Source organism: Myzus persicae, unplaced genomic scaffold, assembly GCF_001856785.1.
Source record: "Myzus persicae strain clone G006 unplaced genomic scaffold, MPER_G0061.0, whole genome shotgun sequence".
Lineage (NCBI taxonomy): Eukaryota > Metazoa > Arthropoda > Insecta > Hemiptera > Aphididae > Myzus > Myzus persicae.
The window spans coordinates 147,826-162,633 of NW_019101580.1; the positions used below are offsets into that span (position 1 = coordinate 147,826).

A 14,808-nucleotide genomic window follows, 5' to 3' on the forward strand; every position below is an offset into this window, starting at 1 on the left:
TTCGGATGGTTGAAAATCCATTTCAGTCTGATACTCTGATGAAAATGAGGTTCCAGAAACTGTTCAACTTGAACTTGTTGACTTAAAAACAAATAATCATTTGAAAGGTTTATATAAAAAAAAAACATAAATTGAGTACATTTTTAAAAGGCCCTTTCTGGTATTTTTCCAAAAATAAAAGAATTATCAATGCGTATATTTACATTATTTGGTTCTACTTATATTTCAGAACAAATTAATGACCGCATAAATTACGCAAAATGTTCAGAATGATCTCGTTAGACCGATTAACACTTACACTCCGTATTAAGAATTTATATTCAATATTTTACTCTAAATATTGAAAGATTGCAAGTTAAACAAGCCCAAATTTCACACCAATTTATTTTTATTAAATATTCTAAAATGTAACATCGTATATTTTGCAATTTATATTTTGTCATTCTTATTAAAATAACATTTTCATTTATATTCATACCTATAGAAATGTTTAATATTATAAAATGGTCACGGGCTGGATGGAATACTTCCGAAGAACGTAGATTGGATACACCTGCCGCATAACCATAAACCAATACACCACTGATAGTTTGAAAAATACTTGTGCTTACTCAGAATACCTACTGAGTATACTACCTAAATTGACTACGATACACGCGTATACCTAAGGCTCCCCAAACTAATTAGTATTTTCAGTATTTAACGTAAACAAAGTATTGTGTAAATATTTTTAATTTTAATTCTGAGACGGTACTATTACTTAGTAAATAGCTGTTGTATAGCCGTAAAGGTAATATCAAAAAATATTTTGAGAACAAATGACCACACCAAAGTTGAGAATCTATCAACTCGATATAATTACCAATTATTAATTTTTACTCAATTAATAAATATCTCTCGCAATATGCTTGTTGCTTACTCAGCTTGTACTGTTTATCAAAAATGATTGTGTGAATATTTCAAAATATATTTTTTCATCATCAGATTTCAGATATCTAATTTAAATTAACCCAATTAGATTTATCTGTAATTCTGTAAAAAGTCAAAACCATTCGCAACATACAGTTATCATCATCACTTTTTTTTTTATCGCTACTTCGGGAAATATCTATTTAGATGATGCTGATTTTATTATAAAAAGTACCCATAACTTTTAACAGAACGTATGTAGTATGTTACATAATATTATACCAGTATAACTCAACATATTCGGACATCGGTCATACGGTCATGTATTGTAAATTTTATATACCTATACTTGGCGTCCAAGCTATAATTAGGTAGTGTATTCGATGAATATTTGTACAAAAATAAAATAATAGTCGAAAATATAAACGTTATAAGTTTTAACTCATAAATAAATGCACGTCAACTGTTATTCGTTTCTAATTTAAAACTGTACTCAAAAACCACAATTAAATTAACGACTTTATAAATGAAATTTTAAAATTAGTTCTTTAGTTAATTATTTTTTAGTACAACGTTCACTGTTCACGGCAGTGTACAATTTATGAAATTCATAATCAACGACCCGCAAATCTATGTAAAATTAGAATAGTTGTTTTTTTTTTAACAAAGTTACATCATTTGTGAGTTCTTTTATAAATTATAAATATGCATAAGTAAGAAAAAGCGTGTTAATTACTTATGTTTAAAAACGTTTTTCTTGTAAAACAGATTTATACAACACAACAAATACAAAATGTGCAATAAAAAATTAAAAACAAGGAATTACTTTGGTACCCGCTTACATATTATATGATAGTGTAATAAAAAACACATAATATAATATGCATGTATATTATTATATTTACAGTTACTCCAACGATGTTCGTTTGAATTTTCTCAGACGTTTAAATTAAATCTTAGAAACCTAGACCATATTCTTTTAGAAAAGGGTCATTTCAAATAAAACCTTAAAAAATGCCTGGGAACGCCCAATGTCATGCATGCAACCTTGTTTTAAATTATCAATCCTTAGCTATAAAAGTTGAACATTTTATAAATGATTAACTACAAAATAATTTGTAAATTTTGAATTTATAAATATTGTCAACATTTCAACTTTAATTGCTTATAAAAGAAAACCTTGCCTATGTTTTTTAATATATTTAACTGATATTGTAACAATGTGTGAGACAAAACGAAAATTTTTCAGTAAATTATGTTTTAGACAAAATCGATTTTGTTTAACTGGTGTAACTCAAAACAAATAACCATGCAATTTATGTGAATAATTATATAATTATTTATATGATATTTATACATGAAATTTTCACCTAATTTTCACATTAGAATATTCTATACACTATACATTTTCAAAATATATTAACTAGTTTTGAGCTCTTTATATTTTATAGTAATTCTCAATTTTCAATCTTTAATATTGATAGAATTTTTCATTGGTGGGTTAAAAAACTTGAAAATGTAATATAGAGTTCCTTATGAGTTGTTTTAATAGCAGTCCATAAATATTAAAGAGTCGACAAGATTTTTTGACTATTCATGAGCATTTAAAGTTAAAATCTTGATAAAATTCACCAAAATCTCGAAAATATTCAAATTATTTTGTAGTTAAAAATTTATAAAATGTTAAATTAGTATAGTTCAGGATTGAAAATTTAAAATAAGGCTTCTCCATAAATAGGTAGTTTATGTACCACAAAATCTAAAAAATACATATAGGTATACATTTTTTAAAATAAATATTTTAAGTTCAAAATAAAATGACACACTTATTTTTAAAATCAATACATTGATTGCGCCACACGTACACTAAAATATGTGATTTACAAATCTTTAATTTGTGAATATCTAGTTAATAAAATGTAAATGTAATTATGTAAGTAAATGCAATACAATTTGGATTTATGTGGATGCTACGAAGATAGGTTATAGTTATATTAATGAATAAATTAAAAAAATTATTTTATTGTTTACTACTTTATTTCAGACCTTATTATAATCTAATAAATTACGTTTTGTTTAATGTTCAGAGTTATAACTTATAAACTATGTAAATAATTTCTTTATAATACTTACTAGTATTAAATAATATAATACATAATAATAATTTTTCAACTGATTTATTTTAAGAATATAATCAATTTATTTAACACTTTTTTTATATTTGATTTTAATCTTTTATAATAAGTAGAAATTTAGATAAAAATTGTGTAGGTTAATAAGGTATAAGTCATGACTTGCACTGCTACACGTGTAGGTTAAACTTATAATAAATTTTAAAGGTCAAAATAAGTTTTCGTAATCGTGTATAGAAAATGATAATTTAAACATTTGATGAAAATTTGGTATCTACGGTTAACACCCAGTGTTTGAAAAACAAAATAAAAAAAACGTTGTAAGAAGATTTGTTAATTTAAGGATGAATATTGAATGTCTAACTTCAAAAGCTCGTAAAAAATTAATTTCACATTACAGTAAACACTAAACTTCTTTGAGGGAACTGTGTATTAAAATTTCAAGGGTTTTACATCTAATAAATAGAACATTTTCATGCATTTCTAACACACAATAATTTTCAAAAAATTTGTGATTTTTACAAATTTTGTAGAAATTTGTTCTTCAGAAGCTCATAAAAAATGGTAATTAATTTACGCTCAACTTTATTTTTAATTTCCACATACAACAGCTTAAGGGGAAACTTGTATTACATTTTCAACTTTTTTGACCGAGCGAAAATTTTTTATCGACATTAATCATCAAAAGTTGAAAATTTCATAAATTTCATATGCCTGCAATTAGTTCAACATGAGTTACAATATATTGATAATAAAGAAAATGCTTAGACAAACATTCAGTGAAAATTTCATGTATTTGCGTTAAATTGTTTAATAAGTACCTACGTCCTACACCAATAAAAAAAATCGATTTTGTCGATACCGAATTTGAGTGAAAACACCTGTTTTTCCTTAATTATTTTTAGTTCTTCCGGGTGCTTTTGAAAACTTTTCTTAGAAAATCGTAGTGTAATTTACTTTTAAAATTATTTTGTTGTTTAATCACACATATCGACCGAGAAGTGAGAAATTGTGACTGAATTTAACTAGTTAAATTAATTTAATGAATAAAGACTTCTGAAAAAAGTTGTCCAATACTTTACATAACAAAAAATATAATTGTTTATTTTTAGCAAAATATAAATAAAAATACAAAATACAATCAACATTCTTAAAAATTAATAATTAGTTCATGATTGTATTATTTTTTTACAATGATAATAATGCCTACATAGTATCAATCATTATCTAAGTAATGCATTACCAATATCATTATTATAAAATAAGTTGTTCATTTGATTGTGAAATCTCAGGCTCTTGTTTAGTTGATGGTTGTACTTCTAATTTTTTATTTTTTGAATCTAAACAAAATTTATAATATATTATGCATATTGTATAATACATTTTTATATTTTATTATTATAACAATGTATTTTCATAATAGTAAATACATTACTTGGAGAAAATATATTGCTCAAGCTCAATGCTTTCTTTTTTAATTTTGACATGACTGTCTTATTCTTTTTAACTGAAGTATTATTACAATCAATTTCAGGAGAAGTATATTGATCTTTTTTATTATCTTCACAAACGGTAATTTCAGTTGATTCTAGATTTTCACACTTTTAATTCAAACAAAAACAATAATTAACAAATATTTTATTGTGTAATAATAGTTATCAATACCATTTCATGTAAACAATTATCCTGTTCTACACTATCATCCATAAATCTATAACACTCTTCCAACCTTTTGTTAACTAATTCTTTGACATCAAATTTTATTAAATCCATTAAAGAGGTATTTTTAAATAATTCATTCACTCGATCCTGACCCAGTATCAACACAATTTTTAAACTGTCTACATAGTCAGAAGACAATAAGGGCTCAGACAGATTTTCACAAACACTGTTATCATTAATATTCATACGTGCTTCCAGTCTTAGTTTCTTTAACTCATAAAAATCTCTGTCTGAACTTAAATCAGCATTACATCGATAAGAATCGGAATTTGTCTGATCAATGTCTGAAATATCCATACGACAGATTCCTTTGCATTCATTCATAGGTGTTGCATCAGTTGCCCGAGGTGGTCGTTTTGGAGAGCACGCAGGAGTTGAATTTTCAATTAAAAGATTTGTCTGTACACATTTTGACGATTTTTCAGACTTATAAGAATCGCACTGTTGATGTTTATGATGGAAAACTGAAACATAATTTTACATTTTGAATGTAATAATTAGATAAGCATACACATGTAATCTTGACAGTGGTGGCAAGACCGTAGTCAGGACCCCTCTCACCTATATTTTTTTTAATTGATCCATATTAAGAATAAAATACATCAGAATACAACAATAGTAGTTTGTATTCAAAAAACACTTTTACAAGAAAAGCAACTTGCTTAAATTTATTTTCATATTATTGAGTTATGTACAATTATGTTACACTTCTTACAGTGTTCTAAAAGAAGATCGCATATATACAGTGAAACTTCTATATAACAAACTTTCATTTAACGAAATTTCCTATTTAACAAATTATTTTTGAGAACCATGACCTTCATTGTTAATTACACGTAAATTTATCTCCAAATAACGAATCTGATGTTTCTATATAACGAAATAATTATTCAATAATAACTGGTTTTTGTAAATGTTGTCACTATCAAATTTTAAACATAGTTCTAAAATTGTATATGAACAATGTACCCGATAAAGATAAGACACCGGAGGTAGGCAAACTGATTAATTTTATTGTAGTACTTTAAAACTTAATGATATAGAAACTTTTTACGAAAGAAGTACAATTTATAAAAATAATGAGCAAACAAAACTTTATAATTATTTCTTTTGAACTATACAATTAAAAACTAAATTAAACCTTAATATTATATTTGATGTTGTTTTTTTACATAACATATACAACAAAGAAATATTTACATATATATAATAAAATACATACAATACAATTTTTAAAAAAAGTTGAAAAAAATACGTAATTCAATTCTATTTAACGAATTCCTCCATATTATGAATTTTTTTCGCTGCTTATTTGACTTTTTTATACGGAAGTTTCACTGTATATATATATATGAGCACATAAACAACCCAAAAAAAGCATAAAAAATTATTAGATTTATATTATAGTAAATTATAACTGATTATTAAAGACCGGATTTTGCATAAAATGCATGTTGCTATTTTTAACATCATATACAATCAGTCAATGAGTGTCCACAAATCATTACTTGATTGATTAAATAGGTATCAACATTTTATAATGCATATTTTTAAATATTCTGACGTTAGTGCATGTACTGCTTATTTTTGCATATTTTAACAAAATCCATACAAATATACACCTAACGATCCAAAAAGATGTTGGGCAAAAAAAACAGATTATAAGTATGTTTGAATAATATCGAACATTTTAAGTCTTGAAGAATATTCGGATGTTAAAAATAAGTTATTTAACTTAAATGGTTGGTTGTATGAGTTAGTCCCTTGTACTCATTAAATTGTTTTAGAACAAGTGGAAAGCTCTGCCAATGAACCTCCTACTAGTGCAAATACAGTGAGTTCCGCTCAATGTGATTACTGGTTTATAGAATCAACCGTTTATTAGAATCAAAAATGATAATCCCAAACCAAATTGTATGTTACTAATGTTAAATTGATCTTTTATTAGAATCACTAAGTACTGGATAATTGAATCACTTTTATGAACAATCTTAACGTTTTTATGGTATTTCAAACTGATTAACTTATAAAACCCATTTTATTTTTGAACTTATTAGTATGACTGTTTATCGTTGTACGTTATTATGTTATTCAATTACCTTTGTGCGTCGTGTACTTGTGTCATTTATTATGTATGTTACATTAAATATGTGATTATAAATAAATATGTAATTGTATAAAAATATTGAATCATGAAAAAAATGTTGTAAATGTTTTATAGAATCAACCGGTTAATAGAATCAAAATGACCTGCACCAAAGTGATCACATTAAGCGGAACCCACTGTAGTACAATAATTAAAACAAAATGTAAAAACGTTTTGAGTAAAAATAAAGGATTATGGTTTTAAAAGAAATTTTGAAAATACTTCAAGGTGACCATGCTAATTTCAGCAATTTCTCTATTCCAAATTATTAGCCGGATAAAAGTATTTTAAATATGCTCCAAAACCGGTGTTGATGTTGAATGCAGTTTTCCATAATACAAATACATTCTTATATATCACCGTCATAATTTCACAGAAATAAACATGGAACATACTTAGATAACTTATTGTTTTTCCAATTAACATACTACATTAATTCTTTCGTGCTTTTTTCCTATTTGTATTACCAATGTATCTACTATTTAATTTTAATCAAATATGTTTAGCAATGTAATAATGATTAAAAATGATATTACATTTTAGTATTGCATATTTCATATGTTATACTTTTTGTTTGTGAACATTTTAATACAATTTATAAATAATTATCACTGCAAAATAAAAATCTAATATAAAATGTAATATAAAGTTTTATTTTGCATATTTTGACTTTTTAGTGCATGTTTGCGTGCATATTTTAAAATTTAAAATGCATATAAATCCGGTCTTTACTGATTATAATGCACATAGTCAGCAATATGAACATTTTTATTAAAAAAGAAAATAAGTTTTAACGATTAAATAATTTTAGTTATACAAATATAAATTACATGCATCAACATGTCGCAAGTAAAACATGATCATTTGGGAGTGCTGCCATACGTCAATTACCTAACTATGCTCTCATATCAAAGTTAACTACTATCAATAGTGTATAGAAACAGAATAAAATAATGAATTACTTAATAATAAATAATTTGAACTTAAAGAGCTTAAAACAATTAAATGTAGATAAGTACATAATTTTGACAATGTACAATGTGCACAGTATGTACCAGTAAAAAATTTTAATTTTTTTTACCAGTCTGCATATTAAATATCTTATAAAGTTATTCGTGCATAACCTTATTTAAATCTCACAAGCCACCACTAACTAAGATACAGTTTAATTTGAAATTAACTAAGATTTAAGAAAAAAAAAGTATACTTACTAGTTTTAGATTTAGGAGAATTTCGATTTTTCTCATATTCATTTTTAAGAGTATTATAATTTTCTTCTAGGCTTTCATACTTTTGCTTCCAATACATTTCTTGTATCTGCATAGGGTTATCACCTGGTTGAGGTATTAACTAAAAAATAAAATTAAAATTAAAAATTATTCACTCAAATACTCTAATTTGATGAATATCAGAAGTAACTTACATGATATAATAATTTATTTTTATGAACAAAATTACAGTTCTTTAGGTCATGTTCATCTATGTACATTTTAGATTTCTAAAATCATAAAATAAAATATTTCAACTTTAAATTAATATAAAAAACGAGTATACTTTGTCCAAAATAAAAGTAGTAGTCAGCAGCAACAAATTTTTGTCATCGAAGGTCAGGTAAAGCCCTTTAGTCATCCCCACAGCCATCAATCTATATACTAAATGACGTGTAATATTGCCATGCCCTACTATGAGCACAACCTAGCCGCCAACTACTTTTCTTATTCTGAACAGAGTAGATATACAGTTTTAAAATATACTTTACTTTTAATTTATTCTCAAAAGTTGATGTAATTTCTTTCAATTGAGTTTGAAGTTGGAAGATTTCTGATTTTAAACTATCAACATCCTCATTATCGGGTGAACTTGTAAAAGTGCAAGAGTTAAGATTGTGTCGACGGAAGCAGTGATATTTTAAATAAGAAACATCCATAAACATCTTTCCACATAACTCACAAAGTGCCATTGAATCTACCTAAATAAAGAAGTATTCAATGAATAGTAATTATTGTAAATATTCTAAAAATTAAGACAATATATTATACACACTTTGTCATTGAACTTAAAAGTTGAATGTTTTTTATAATGCAACAAAAAGTCTATGATCAATTGTGAAAGACGAAATATTTTCTTAGACGCACTCATTTTCTCAATATTATAACTAAGAACACTGGCTACAAGCATTGACAGGCTCTTTACATCAGCGTTTTCAACTACATCATTAACGACGAATTCATCTACACAGGTTAATACACAGAAAAACCATTTTAAATAATGGTATGATACTATATGTCTATATTATACAGTAATAACAGTATGACAGTTACCTAAATATTCCCAGTCCACCGATCCACTGTATTGATTGAATCGGAACCCAGTACTAGTTGCTATACGTTCAAAATCCGAAGTAATCAGTCGCAAGAAATCATCCATAGTCAAGTCTCAAAAAGTATAATTATCGTACCTATAGGATATAATAATAGCATGGTTAATTAAAAAGTGGTAACTCGTTACCTATTAAAAACATAAAAATGTACAGAATTGGTGGATATGAAAACACGTAAAACAAACAATAGATCGAAATATACAGTTGCAGAGATTTCAACGGACCATTTAATTGAAATTGATTTATTAACTCGACTTCTTCTGGACTAGAGGATTCAGCTAGCAGTTATGGCCTTACCAGTAATCATTTATACAGAGTAATGTTGTAAATTCTCCGACTTGACGAATCGTCAATTGTTAAGTATCTAATATTCTACAAAATACAACAAAATAATATAAAAAAATATAGTACGATAAGAAAATTCAAAATCGAACAACCGTCGTTATCTCTTTTATGTGAAGTAGTTTAGTGTTTACGACATAGATAATAAAGATCTTTATTATCTATGGTTCACGAGCAAAAGAATGATAACGTTAAAAATTATAAACTAGAAAATAAGTTAACAGCAGAGATTTTAAATAACCTAGATAACTAACTATCAATATTGCCTATCACATAATCTGAATCCAGCTGTTGTCAACGTCCGCCATTTGTAAAGAGGTCAAATTATGCCGCTGGGTATAGTAAAACATATAGTAGCTGATTTTTTTTTATTATTTAGATTAAATCATACAAATTATAAAATATACATTATACAAATTATACAATATACATATACATTATACAAATAATAAATTATTGGTTTAAAAACAACACAAGTTTATTGAATTTATTTCTTTTACTAGTGTAATTTATAGCCAAAGAATGATTTTTTGCAAATGCATGAAATCTTATTTTTAAGTACATGCTAACAACTAATTTAATTAGTTCTAATTTATGTGGACTTGCCAACATATTTTCAGCTTCACAATCTAATTCACCAAATATTTGAGAATTCTGAGAAAAATAGTTTTTAACTAATATTATGATTTTTGTTGATATATTTTTAATATTCATATTTCCTAAGTTATTAGTTAAAATAAAAAATCTTTTCTCAGTCTCTTTAATTATTTCAAAAACACTAGATGATGCAGAAACTAAACCACCATAATTTTTAATAACAACAAATTTTGTATAAACATCATTATGAATATAGCTATGATCTGTTTGTTTTTTTAATAAGCTTTTTTTGCAGGAAATACAGAAGACTTTTTGTGAAATTGTTCTTACAACAAAACCTGCTATATAATATAATATATTTAATTTTTGATCATATAAATTAGAACTATCATTATTCATAATTGATATTTTATTTAATAACATCTCATCACCTAGCTCATCATAATTGTTTTCTATACTCTCAATGCCTTGATCACTTACATCTGACTCAGTGAGGTGTATCTTTTTCTGTGCCCACTTAATCTCAAAAATGTTGCCAACAGGATCGTCATCTAGAGCAATACTATTTGCACTTGGTGAAGGGGTAATGCTATTTTTTAAAATTATTTGTTTCATAGCAATTTTAAATTGGAGTACATTTGGGTTGTTATTTAGGCCATACCTTTTTCTTATACGAGAGAATAATAATTCTATATGATCCTGCAAAAAACGGTAAGTCAAGATATATTTAAAAAATTTATTATTAGGCAATAATTCTTTAGCAACAGAAAATACAGAAATTACAGCAATAGCTGTTAGTCCAATAATAAATGTTTTTTTTTACCTACATACAAATGATTATCATTTTGATCAGTTAATATAAATAAATACTGTATCAATCGTAATATGATGGGTGTGGCAAAGTTATTGTACTTCTAAAACAAATAATACAAAAAAAAAACAAGTATTACTTATTATGAATTATGAAATAAATAAATATTGTTAAAGTTCTTTTTACCAATATACCAGTATAAATTAACCATTGTATAATTCATATAAGCATAATACAAGCATAAAAATATATAGGGTTGTGATTGTTTTTAAATATTAGGTACTTAAAATAATAAGAAAGCAAAAAATAACGTGTATTTACCTACAAAAATTATAAGCCTTAGGAGAATTATAATGCAATGTTAAAGCAAACCGTTTCAACTCATCAGTATATCTACGTCCATGCGGAAGCTTTTTAGCATTTTTAAGCTGGTTTTTAAAAAGTTCTAATGTCATACCAATAAATTGAGCAAGTAATACATTTTCTATTGAATCATCAACAAAACCTTTCTTCTTTAATGATATTGTTAAATATTTCAAATTTGATATTTTTAACTGTTGCCTCCTAACTTTTTGTTGTAAAATTTTTACTTTGTGTCTCAAAGCAATAACACTGTGATCTAGAAGCTTTTCTTCAGTTTGAACACTTTTATCAATTTTAAGATTTTGATTTTCAATTGATACACTTGAACAAATTTCAACTTCAGTGTTATTTTCATTAGATGATGACATAACTTGATGGTTCTCATTACTTCTCAATACAGTGACTTCTTTTGGTATTGTACGTTGAACTATACGTCTAGGCTTTTTGGGAATTGGTTGGTAATATGAAGGCATAGCAGGGAATAATGTCGGAACAGCATCTGGTTTTAAATGTTTTTTGTATGTACCAGGTCTATCTAAAATGTCACTAGATAAAAAATGTTCACTACAAATTTTGGAATATTGTGAAGGAGTAAATTGTTTTCTTTTCATTGCCTGTAACCACTGTTTTAATAGTTCAGGATTGTCCAAAGGAAACCTGTAAAATTTTTGTTAATAATTAACAAAAAATATTAAATAATTAAAAAATAACAAAATCACACAATTTTTCCATTAATCACTCCTTATTTATTAGTACAATTATTAATATAATATATCATTATTAACTCACCCAAAAAAAGACAACCCGCCATCAGGTTTACGCCTATTACTACAGCCATAAGCTGCACAGGCAACCGGCATGATTGAAATTGAAATTAAATTATTTTGGTTTCATTAGCATATCGAGATTTAAAATTATTAATAATTTAAATTTTAAAAGCCAGTCTCCGTCGGTAGGTACATCATTTCACGATATTGACATATTGACCTTTTTGCAAATGGCGGCATTATCAGATGGCTGGTATGTTGCGGCTTCAATGATAACGGCGAGTTACTAATCTAGGTTATTTAAAATCTCTGGTTAACAGTCGTGAGTCACGGCTATATAGATACTAGTATCTATAGCCGTGCAGTGAGTATAGATAGTATATTACATAGTCTTTGGAAAAACGGGTGAAAAGAAAAACATGTTCAGTGTTGGTACCACTACAAAAGGTTGTAGGCCTGTTTCCGGCCAAATAATTATTCCACATTCTCCAAATAATGTAGGCCTGAAAGTAACCGGCTCTGAAAGACGCCATAAACAAAGGGCAAAGTGCGATGCTTCACACCAGTTTTTATAATCCAGCAGGCTTAGCTCATTAAGTTTTTGATTTAGTCGTCAAGTGACTACCACCAGCGGAGGCCTACAGGCGCGTGTAACTGATTTTTACCACCTGCCAAGAGTATTTCAAATACCAAATTTATCAGGAGAAAGTAAGTAAATTTCACTGTGTATTATTTACAATTATCATCGTCCTCACTGGACCGTAGTGCTAACATACAATTTTAATTTTTATATTTTTTTATTGTTGAAATTTTCGGAGAACTTTGTTACTTTACCGAACCGCATTTTTTTTTTTAACTTCTGTAATTATGTATAAGGAAAACAAAATCTGAATTTAAGCTGTCAGAGTTGGTTTTGAAGTTAAAGCCTAATGAATTTTGCTATTTTGCGATTTTCACGCATACACTCGTCACTGGTTTACCGCATTTATAACGAATATTGGTTTTTTAAACTCATATAGTTCGACGAGTTAAAACTTTTGGTGCAATCAAAATTTGTCAATAAAGCTTAAATTTTGAGTTATAGCCTATGAAGTTTCGACTCAGTGATTTTGATTCATTCTCACAACGCTCTGTTTTACCGTAAATTTAATTGTTTTTAAGCTATACTAAGACATAATAACTATTTCTGCAATTATTTCCGGGTAGACAACAGGTTCGGTCGCAAGACGCGAGGTCCTACTGACCTATGGTAGCCTTGTCAGTTATAGTGTAAAAGGTATAGTAACTATAGTCACCTCTCGGTTGGGGGCTCGGCACAAAGTTCAACCGAGAGAAGAAATGGGAGATTGTAAATTCCGCCCGAAATGAACAGGTAAAAACAAGGTCTTTCGTAAATTCCGCCCGGAAAAATATCCAAGTAAAAAAGGTACATGTAAATTCCGCCCGAAAAAATATACAGATACAAAAATAGTTCCGCCCGGAAAAATAAATATTTTTAAACTAAGCATTCCGTGACTGTACGACGCGACCATATTTTGCTCGACGCGACGCGTGTTATGACTAGTATTGGGAGTCACAAAATATTCGAACATGAACAAAAAATAATTAGTATGGAAGTGATATTTTGACTCGTATTTATTATTATAATTATTACTATTTTACGATTTTTAATATTTTTATATATTATATTGTGCTAATTATTGGTTATGATTTAATTTTACTATAATTTTATGATTGTTATATTTACTTTTATAATTATTACTATTCTTACGATTAAACATGATTTATGTTGTAATTATTGACTTAATATGTGAAATATATATTTATTTAAATACCCACTTCTAAATTATAATGTTTAATCTATGTTATGTCAGTAATAATATGATTAATAAGACACATTCAGAAATTTGTTTATGAAGAGTAAAACATTTTTTCGGGCGGAATTTACTTTCGGAATATACTTTATCCTTACATAATAGGTATCCTAACTGGCGACCTAACCTATAGTTTGACAAGACGTAGTCACTACCTACACCTGAGGTCTACGGTCGCCAAACTCAAAGTTCTAGGAGCCTTGACCTCATCAGTTAAGAGAACTCTACACTGGCCTTTGTTGTCTTTGTCTTACAAACGTGCACCATTGCAAATTTTATGTTTACAATGATACATCTTACTCTGAAAATTCAAAAAATTAGAGTGGATTTACCTATTATAAGATTTGAAGGCAAAAATATTATCTAGGGCATCCTGGAGGATTTAATTGATAATATTGCTAAGTAAGTTATGATCATTTTAAAATATGCAAAAAATGTACAATTTAAAAATGGTCATAACTTACTTAAAAATAATAATATTAATAAAATCCTCCAAGGTGCCCTAGTTGCCTTTTCTTACCTTTAAATTGTATGGGAAGCAAATTCTCTCTAATTTTAGAAATTACAGAGTATCGTGTATTATTGTAAACGTAAAATTTGTCATATTGACGACACAATGCCCGTGTGGCGTCCTCTTAAAATTATACAAGTATATTCACTCCAGTCGCAAAACTCGAAATTCTACGGACCTCTAATTGGTTTGTTTTTTTTCATTCAGACTAATTTCGCAAAATCAATAAAATAACAAATTAAAAAATTTCAATT

General features: G+C 27.0%; 2 protein-coding genes across 7 annotated transcripts; both read right to left on the reverse strand.

Annotated features, from left to right (window-relative positions):
- Positions 1 to 4,185: 4,185 nt before the first annotated feature.
- On the reverse strand, positions 4,186 to 10,812 carry LOC111029758. 4 transcript variants are annotated; one of them, XM_022308906.1, is made up of 9 exons: positions 10,709 to 10,812; positions 9,231 to 9,367; positions 8,953 to 9,140; positions 8,669 to 8,878; positions 8,333 to 8,407; positions 8,121 to 8,259; positions 4,707 to 5,227; positions 4,477 to 4,642; positions 4,186 to 4,381 (listed from the first exon to the last, which is right to left on the reverse strand). In XM_022308906.1, exons 2-9 carry the CDS (start codon positions 9,334 to 9,336, stop codon positions 4,296 to 4,298), a joined length of 1,491 nt encoding a protein of 496 aa, XP_022164598.1. In that variant the 5' UTR covers positions 9,337 to 9,367; positions 10,709 to 10,812; the 3' UTR covers positions 4,186 to 4,295. The 4 variants fall into 4 exon arrangements, with proteins under 4 accessions (XP_022164598.1, XP_022164596.1, XP_022164597.1 ...); XM_022308905.1 differs by lacking the exon at positions 10,709 to 10,812 and adding an exon at positions 9,587 to 10,050 and having other exon boundaries at positions 4,187 to 4,381; XM_022308903.1 differs by lacking the exon at positions 10,709 to 10,812 and adding an exon at positions 9,514 to 10,050 and having other exon boundaries at positions 4,187 to 4,381.
- A 10-nt stretch (positions 10,813 to 10,822) lies between these two features.
- LOC111029759 (THAP domain-containing protein 1-like) lies at positions 10,823 to 12,389 on the reverse strand. 3 transcript variants are annotated; one of them, XR_002604042.1, is made up of 4 exons: positions 12,192 to 12,389; positions 11,361 to 12,059; positions 11,052 to 11,142; positions 10,823 to 10,927 (listed from the first exon to the last, which is right to left on the reverse strand). XR_002604042.1 is itself a non-coding variant. In XM_022308908.1 (4 exons), the coding sequence occupies exons 1-3, from the start codon at positions 12,260 to 12,262 to the stop codon at positions 11,103 to 11,105; spliced, it is 810 nt and encodes a 269-aa protein (XP_022164600.1). In that variant the 5' UTR covers positions 12,263 to 12,389; the 3' UTR covers positions 10,839 to 10,927; positions 11,056 to 11,102. The 3 variants fall into 3 exon arrangements, 2 of the variants coding, with proteins under 2 accessions (XP_022164600.1, XP_022164601.1); XM_022308908.1 differs by having other exon boundaries at positions 10,839 to 10,927; positions 11,056 to 11,142; XM_022308909.1 differs by lacking the exon at positions 10,823 to 10,927 and having other exon boundaries at positions 11,497 to 12,059.
- Between the last annotated feature and the right edge of the window lie 2,419 nt (positions 12,390 to 14,808).